Consider the following 9,564-nt stretch of genomic DNA (forward strand, 5'->3'; position numbering starts at 1 on the left):
ATCTTTTGTCTGTCATTTGTACACATACACTAGGTCTGGGTATACAGGAAATCATGTGCAGAGCTGAGAGTTAGGTCAAATAAATACAGATAAATATGTACAGTATAAAACAAAGCTGTGGTGATGTGAATCTTTTGTTTTTTGTTTGTTTGTCTTTTCATTTGTTTCGTTTTAGTTGAAACGTTCACTGATGGCATCCATGTCTTGGGGACTGACTTCAACCCAAGTGTCCTCAGTGCTCAGCCTGGCTGCTATGGGTGACTCATGCTATGGACTCTCAACTCTGTGGCCCTCTGCCCACAGAGGTCTGAGACATCTTCCAGAAGTGTGACATTATTTTCGAGAGATTTGATTGGCCAGTGATTGAGATTTCAGACCTTTTGATCTCTAATCTGGAACAGGTTAGGTTTGCAGCATAAGTTACAATATCGATGTAGCCCAGTAAGAAGTGAACCACCATCATAGTGCAGAAAATCCCAAGAGATATCTGAATAAGATGAAATCTGTTTACAGCTCTGTTTTCATCAGATTTTGTTTTGGTTTTACATGAACAACAATATGGGGACGAGAACCCAGAATGCCTTTTGATTTCCAAGCTCTTTAGCTCTGTAGATTATGTGTTATTGCCTTTTTGGAGGATTTTATGTTGCCTATGCCTTGGTTAATGCATTGAGTAATTTCACACTATCTGCAAAGCTAAAGACCTATTCAAATGGATATGGACATGATAAAAGTACATCTTTAATAAGTACACTAGAGCATAAGAAGATACCTTAGTATAGCTGTTCATATAGTCTAATGTTATGGCACACAGATATATTGCTATGTCTGGCCTATTCACTTGTTATTTGGCTGCTGCAAAGGATTAGGTTGCTCCCTGTTCTCCCACTCCACCCATCCATGGAAAACAATCATAAAAATCGGAGGCAGCCGATCCAAGACCGCTGTCCCTTGAAAGGGCCCACAGTCCGTGTCCAGTCGTTATCTTCTCTGACAGACTGGCTGGTAGGGAACCAACTTCAGGGTTAGTGAGGGGGCGGAAGGTATCTCTAATGTCAAACAGTTGAGCTACAGCACCATAAGGGTCTGTTTAGGGCTAAATGTGGTGGAGGGAAATAGTATCGCAATCTTAGCCCTTCCTATATGCCCCATGGTATCTCCCACTAATTCTTACCAGATGGAGCTGAAGATGGGGAAAGTGCTGCTGATGACTTTGACAGAATAATTTATGTTCAGATGGAATTTTATACAGTCATGTACAGGGATATCACTAACTTTAATGAGAAACCACACGAGTCAGAGGTGGTTGCTTCATACTTTCCATCATGTGTCCTGTATCTAAAAGTTATCAACTGACTAATGCACAGGCTCTTGTGTGCAGGCTTACACTACTGTTGGTCGCAGTCACAATTCTACAGTTTTTGTTTTAGTAATGAAAAATCCTAATTCTGTGACATATCTCTGACTGAAACAGAAGACATTACAGCATAAAAGTCTCTGATGGTGCAAAGGAAATAAAATGTTCCACCCATTATTTGTTATCAATCAGGCAAAAAGCTGGCCCAATGAATTAAATTGTTCTTTTTCTGAATCACCTCAAAGATGCCACTGAAATTTAGTGCTTTCCCCATGTTTTCATCAAACTCATTTTAATATTAGACAAAGATAACCCAAGTAAATACAATATGGGGCTTGGGTGGGTGCCATTCTGTGCTTCAGGGGTGTGCCTGGTTCCCTGGTTGTTCCTGCTGGTGTGCTTTCTGGATCTGTTCACTGTCCCTGGACTCTTGTGGTGCTAATGGGTCCTCTTCCGGGCTGACCATGCTGCCTGGGATGTGCTGTCTAGACTCTAAATCACTAGTTGTCACCTACCTGCATGTTTGTGACTCAGCGGTGTTCACTACAGTTTGGTCTTCACTCTTGGTTGTGGCCACTGGGAGTTTCTGGTCACATGTGGATTTTCATCACTGCTCTGTGTTCTGATGTTTGGACTCTGGTAACCTTGATCCAAGTGGGGGTGTGATTCCAACATAAATCACCAGACTTCCTGTTGTTGTTTCTGCTTGTTTCTTCATCTGTGCTCTGTGTTCTGTTTCTGAGTTTCATTGTGGTGCATTTATCCGTCTTAGATGTGAAATAGACATCAGGTATAGGATACTGGGGAAGATGACATGCATATGTTCACATTTTTTAGGAGCTAATGATGTGTCAGAGGACCTGCATCTGATGGTACATATGACATGTCAGTTGGCTTCCTGTTTCAGGGCACTTGTAAGCACTTTCCTTACTCCTTGATTTATTAGTAAGGTGTAGAAATACATTTAGAAATATACATGAATGTTTCCCTTTCTGTTTAACTGTGATCATAACTATTCAAGTCTGTTATTGTTGCTTGTTTTGGGTCAGTAAATAGTACTGATTGTGTGTGCCATAAATATCATGCTAGCTGACAGTTTACAGTAAGTTCACTGTACAGTTGTTGACTGATTTTTACTGTCTTTTTGGAGACATTCCCATCCAGGAATTAAAATAAGCATCAGATGAGTGTAACAGGCCATCTGGGCCCCGACTGATGTCAAAACTGGCAGTGACCCAGGGCCTCGGGCCCCACAGGGAGGGTGTCAGTAAGGTCGAGCACTGGAGCTTTTTTTCCCCTTCCTGTGCTTCTATGACATCTTCCTGTCAGGGGGAACAAAGGCCGCTGGGAGCCATTTATCGAGCTCCACAGGGCTCTTACAGTTATCAGATAAGCTCACACAGCAGCTTCTAATTAGGTTTTAGCACTGACTGGTGGAGAGAACTGGAGGGTTGGGATGCTTTATGCAAGTGTGCAGTTATTTGTGCTGCCCCCAAGGACTGCAATAACTTTCTTTCAGAGGGGTGTACCTCCAAACATCACTTCGAGACTCAGAGGATTCAGTTTAGTCATATAATAAATCAAGATTAACTTTGAGTTCTACTATATGCACTACTATATGTGGGAATGAAAACTTAAAAAAATGCTGTCTACATGCAAGAATGCTACATGTGGTGTCATAAGGGGACCAAGGGCATGTGGTCAGAAATATAAACCAGACAAAACCACTTGAAAACTAGTTGAAAATTCAGATTATAGACAAATCTCCTGTTTTCACAAATTAGGATTGTTAAGATTGTCTACAGTAACAATCTGCTGGCAACATTTAGCATTCTTGCACAAGGTGCAACTGTGAGACAAATTGCAGTTTACTCAGACAGACATTGTTTTTAGATTATTTAGCGCAAAATAAAGAACTCAGGGAATGGTGGAGCAAAACAAACCACAGCACTGTTAGGAATTCATTTTTCAAAACTTAAAAATGTGAAAAAGCATTTAGTTTATTTGAAAAATATAGCCTTGATTTGTAATTAGAAGCAAATGGCATTGCAATTTAGACTCTCCAAATATCCCAAATCCACTACACTGCAAGTCTATAAGTTAGCAACAAACCAAATACTGTAAATGGTATTTTTGGTATAGCACAGTCTTTCTATGCTGAAAGTGTTTCGGCCTTAGTACCATGGGAATAAACAAGTCTACATAGATTTGTATAGATCTTACTATTGTTTAATTAGAACCTAGAACAAACAACACAAAAACCACAACAAATGTGTTTCAGACCCTAAAAAATTCTTACAATCTTCATTTTTGGTTATTATTAAGCTAATCTTAATTGTTATTCTAGCTGACATTTTAAAAAGCTCTAAAAATGTTCCCGAGTCTGACTTGTATTAAACAGGAACTCTTTGTGGCTGCACTGATATAACACAATCATTATAGAACAGCCGCGGCGATCAAGATGTACGAATTGTACAAGATATATTAGCTTGGCACAAAAGCCTAGAAGGATTCATCATATAACTACTGCAAAAGCAAAACTGTTGTTTTTACATACTGATTTTGTACAAAACAACAAGGATCTAACAGTGAGGTGAATTTAAATTACTTTTGGAATGAGCCAGACTATTTGTTTCCTTTTCACTGTCAGATGCTTCGTTTACAGACTGTTGTGTTTATTAAACTTCTACTGTAGCTCTAAGCAAGAACACAAGTACAGTTAGGTCCATATATATTTGGACACTGACACAAGTTTAGCTTTTTTACCTGTTTACTGAAACATATTCCAGTTATAGTTATATAATGGACATAATGTGTAGATTCTAATGTGTATCCACATTCAAACTGGATGAAGGGTTTAGGAGTTTCAGCTCCTAAACCCTTCATCCAGGGGTTTTGCTCCCTCTTTTTAAGGGGAGCAAAAGTAATTGGACACTTGACTCAAAAGAGTTATTTCATGGACAGGTGTGGGCAATTTCTTTGTTATGTCATTATCAGTTAAGCATTTAAAAGGCTTGGAGTTGGTTTGAGTTGTGGTGCTTGCATTTGGAAGGTTTTGCTGTGAACAGAAAACATGCGGTCAAAGGAGCTCACCATGCAGGTGAAACAAGTCATCCTTAAGTTGTGAAAACAGAAAAAAAACATCTGAGAAATTAGTACAGTATTAGGAGTGGCAAAATCTACAGTTTGGTACATCCTGAGAAAGAAAGAAAGCACTGGTGAACAGTGGTAGATGATCACAGAACAGTTTCCACGGTGATGAGAAACCCCTATATAACAGCCAACCAAGTGAACAACAGTCTCCAGGAGGGTTAGGCGTATCGACATTCAAGTGTACTGTAAAGAAAAGACTGCATAAACGTAAATACAGAGAGTTCACTGCAAGCCACTCATAAGCCTCAAGAATTTGCTAAGACAGTGTCATATGACGGTGTTTCATAATATAGATGGACAATGACCCAAACATACAGCCAAATCAACCCAGGAGTTTATTAAAGCAAAGAAGTGGAATATTCTTGAATGGCCAAGTCACCTGATCTTAGCCCAACAGAGCATTTCACTTGCTGAAGACTAAACTTCAGACACAAAGGCTCACAAACAGACAGCAACTGAAAGCCGCTGCAGTAACAGCCTGGCAGAGCATTAAAAAGGAGGAAGCCCAACATCTGAGTTCATACACGAGTTCAAGACTTCAGGCTGTCATTCTAACACAAGTGTTAGAAATGAACATTTTATTTTCAGTTATTTAATCTGTCCTGTTGCTTTTGAGCATCTGAAATTAAGGGATTGTGTTAAGATTGCTTTGGTTCCTCACATTTTTACGCAATTTTTTCATTCAACCCATTAAATAAAAGCTGCAGGTCTGCATTTCAACTCCATCTGAGTTTTTTCATTTCAAATTCCTTGTGGTGATGTAGGGAACAACAATTAGAAAAAAGTTCTCTCTGTTTAAATATTTATGGACCTAACTGTAAGAATATTTACCAAACAGAAAAAAGAATAATCTAATCTTTTAACATACATACAAACTAATCTGCTTGCAGACTTGCAGATTGAGTACTATAATCCATCACAGTGAACAGCTTGTCCACTTTTATTCTCACGACATTGTCTGAGGTTACACGGTTATACTATGCAGATTTTTCCAGTCAATATGCAGGCATTTATCCTTCAACCCCGTAAAAAGGTGTACTCCCATCAGCCTCTTCATGTGGCCAGAGCGCTGCTCTTCTGATGTAATCCACAACATTAACATTCAGCAGCAGCTGTGTTTGTCTGCACACAGGGTGGTAGGTGATATTAGCCGTGACTGATAAACACCACATGTGAATCCCAACTAAAATGATATACTACCAAAGTGGAGTTATGCACAGATCAGTCCTTAGATTTCTTTATTTGTGTAAACCCTGCCTCCAAATTTGCAAAACTGTGAATGGAGCATAGGTCATGTAAACAAATTAGGCCTTTTTTTCTCATAGGAGACTACAAACGTTTATGAAGAAACTTGAAGCTCTACCACCAAAATACAATCTTTGTCTCTTCCTCTAGTCCATGGATAAACTTGTGCAGTTCTTGATATTTCCATCAAGAAGTAATCATCAGTCACCACAAGAGATGTTACAAGAACTCTTACTTACTTACACACACAAGTTGTTTGAACATGCTGGTGGGCCTTGAATGGAATTTCATGGTTATCACTATGAGCGCATCTAAAAAGATTTTTTTTCTTCTTCTGGTCTGTTTGTATGCAATTTTTATTTATTAAAAAAAAGGTTACCAAAGAGAAACAAAGGACAACAATGTAAATGTGACATGCAATTAAATCACTTCTGATGAAATGAGTTGATCGTGGATTCTTGCATGATAACCAGTTAGCCTTTTTCTGCTTTGGGCTCTATTGTATCAGCTGGGGGCCTGAATGAACAAAACTATAAAGACGTTACCACTACAGGTCTGTAACAAGTAGAGAAATGTTGACATTGTTTATTTATTTATTGCTTAAACTCAGTTTATTTACTTACATTGAGTGAACCTACCCAGGAAACAAATTGTAAGCTTTGTTCAGCTTTGTTATAGACCAAACTATTTCAAAATATGGCAAATATTGTGTCACAAAAACAGTTTCTGTGCATCACCAATAAAAAAAAACCCTTTAACAGGCCATGCAAAGGGGACCTTTAATGATCTCATCACATGCTTATTGCTATGTTGACAGAAAAATACAAGAGAGTCATGCCTATGTAAAAATAAATTTAATCTCAAAGTAGATAAAAACATGTAGATAAAAACATTGCCTCTCAGATATCTCCTCTGACACTCCAGAAACTATTCAGGTGCATAGATTTATTTGAGAGAAAAGCTTCACACAAACATCTTGAGGACCAGCACCAAAGTGTTTGTGAATGTTCATTAGACCAGATCAAACCATTGTTTTTGTTTGTTTGATTGTTTTCTTTTGTTTTTAATCACAAATAGGAATGACATTAGTAACGTGTGCATGATAAAACACATATTTGTAAATTGGAACCAGTAAAAAACACTGATAATATGTTTTATTGCTCCGTGCAATAATCAATCAGTCAATTAGCTTGACAGGTAATAGTGGTATAACAGATGACATGTAATTATGTATTCCGATATATCTTTAAATTATCCCAAATTATATTTAAAAACTGTGCAATTATACTAACATTTTCATGGATTACTTGACATTTTTATTATGTTCTTTATGATATTTCCAGGAACTTAAGACTACTTTGGATGGACTACTCTTTGAATCAGCAGCATCTTTTTCTACTCAATAGTTAAAGCACTGGTTATTATCATCAGTGTGGTAAGGCTCAACAGTTTCATTGTAAGTGCAATTTGATATGAGTCACTGTAAATGCAAAGTGAATTGTACTTGTACTGAAAATGTTTAAAGTACAAAACAAAGTACTCTTGGACATAGAGTTCTAGGATGTTACAGATTTAAAGTATTCTCCATTTTTTTATTTTGTTTTGGTTCATAGCTTCCAACTATTAGTAATCGTACTTTAGGTGAGTGATCCAAAGTGCTGTATATAAGTGTAACCCCATTATTGATCTAGGATTAGTATGGATTTCTGTTCCCCTAACATGTAAGATCTGTTCATCTAATGTATGTATGTAAGTAACCTTCTTAGTGCTGCTCACTTTGTATGTCACAATGTTATAATTTCAGATTATTTATCCACTATACCCCAAACAGTAACAATTTGTGTACTGGATTTCTGGCAACTGCTGGAGACATACAGGTAGTTCACTTGGCAATCCTCCTGTCTCACTAAATAACCAGACAAAGCCTCACAAAGTAAGAGGACTGCTGTAGTGCTGAGATTCTTCAAGTCTCTAGGAATATCTGCTGGGAGGAAGAAAAAAAATCCCACACTGCTCCAGTTTAGACACTTTCATCGTCGACTTAGCTGTCTCACACTGTTTCCATGCATTTTCACACAGTCTCGTCTGTCCTTCACCTGTGAACAAAGATGAATAATCACCTTCAGTTTCAGTACTGTCATCATCTCTGCGCACCCATGGAAAGTAACTCATTGCACTCAGGATCGTTGCAATTACACAGTTATGATATGACACTTATAAATTATTAGATTTTTCACAAACACGGTTGTCAGTGTAAAAATGCGTTATATGCTTTACACTAAAGTCTCTAAACTAATCTCTCAAATTATTCGCAAAATAACAGAATTTAAAAAATCACTCATTAGAATTCATTAAAGCACATTGTCAGGTGTACACTACCTGAAAACAATATTCAACAATTAATATACTGGGGTTTTTTACTAGCTATTTTTTAAGCTGTGCTTACCAATCTGACCAAAGCTCTTTTCTGAATTTGTCATTTTCGTATTTCCTCATCTGTCGATAAAAGCGGACACGTCGTAAGTTCTAAGTGCACATGTCTTCTGAAGTGTTTGTTTATCAGAAAGTCCAGCACGGTGTGTATCCATCATGTATGTTTCTCATAAATATTGGAACCTTTTGGAATTAGCAACGCCCATAATTGCATCCTTCCTTATGTCCTGCTGCAGAAATGGTGCAGGAATTGTAAATAGATATTCACCCCGAATAGAAGCTGTATTCCACAGAACGCGGATTTAGTGAGACTGGTTTTAATAATATAAGCTATACGTGTGCGCATCGGTCGAGGCAGAAAGTATAGAACATAATAAATGTAGTGTCGTGTATGCTGGTGAGCTGAGTATCTTCTGAGTATGTTACCCCTTTGCGCTGGTTGCTGAGGCAGAATGTGCAGATAGTCCGGGGCTGTTTGCCCTGCCCACCCCCCTTCACTTCTCTGTACACAGCAGTCAGGCACGGCTGTTCGCCCTCTTTTCCGTCTCCTACCACCAGCACGTTGGCCAGGTGAGAAATATAGCTGGATGCCAGGCGCAGCGTCTCGATTTTGGAGAGTTTTCTGTCCACCGGCTCGGTGGGGATGAGCGTCCGCAGCGCCGTGAAGGCTGTATTGACGTTCTGGGTCCGGTGTCTCTCTCTGGCGTTGGCAGCGTTCCGCTGTCCGACCACAACTCCGCCGGACTCCCGCCCGTACCCCTGATCGGTGCTGCCGTCACTCTCGCTGCGGTTCCCTTCCTCGTCGTCCGACATCAAGGTTAGGTCCGCGGGGTAAGAGAAAGGATGCGTGGAGACGGGTCTCAGCATAGTGAAAGCCATTACTCAAAGGCAGGCGGGGAAATCAATCCCTTATATTCAAGTGGAAAACAGCGGCATGGAGGCAAGAGTCGTGCGTAAAAGTTGCAGTAGCTCCAAGCCAACAGACTTCCCCAATACGTTCTGACACCCTCCTCCTGTGTGATAGTCAGCGTGACAGGCAGGGCTCTTATACAGTATACAGTAGTCTGCCAGCTTTACGTGAGGGGTGGAGCAGATGCAGACACTTCCATTTTCCCAAATGTTCGTTCTTAAAGTCTGGTGTTCATTTGATGATATGTGTAACACAAATGGACGCGTCACATGGAGAGTGTAGAGCAAAAAGGCACAAAAGAAGATGACAAATCTCGATTGTGCCGATCGTTAAAATAAAAACAAATCTGATCTGGTCTTTATCTGTCGGGTACTGGAGATTAGGGTCGTTTTAGACAGTATGGTAGTTGTTTGAAATAACACTGAGCAAAGATGTAAATTAGTCAATATAACAATATCTCAGCAAG

At 39.2% G+C, this 9,564-nt stretch overlaps 1 protein-coding gene across 1 annotated transcript; it reads right to left on the bottom strand.

Moving 5' to 3' along the window:
• Positions 1–6,587: 6,587 nt before the first annotated feature.
• Positions 6,588–9,310, bottom strand: LOC146386379 (transcription factor 15-like). Its single transcript, XM_084927383.1, has 2 exons — positions 8,615–9,310; positions 6,588–7,851 (listed from the first exon to the last, which is right to left on the bottom strand). Exons 1-2 carry the CDS (start codon positions 9,065–9,067, stop codon positions 7,786–7,788), a joined length of 519 nt encoding a protein of 172 aa, XP_084783509.1. The 5' UTR covers positions 9,068–9,310; the 3' UTR covers positions 6,588–7,785.
• Positions 9,311–9,564: the final 254 nt, after the last annotated feature.

The sequence above is a fragment of the Perissodus microlepis genome, chromosome 5 (genome assembly GCF_051167445.1).
Source record: "Perissodus microlepis isolate ML-2025 ecotype Zambia chromosome 5, ASM5116744v1, whole genome shotgun sequence".
In the NCBI taxonomy this organism is placed as follows: Eukaryota; Metazoa; Chordata; class Actinopteri; order Cichliformes; family Cichlidae; genus Perissodus; species Perissodus microlepis.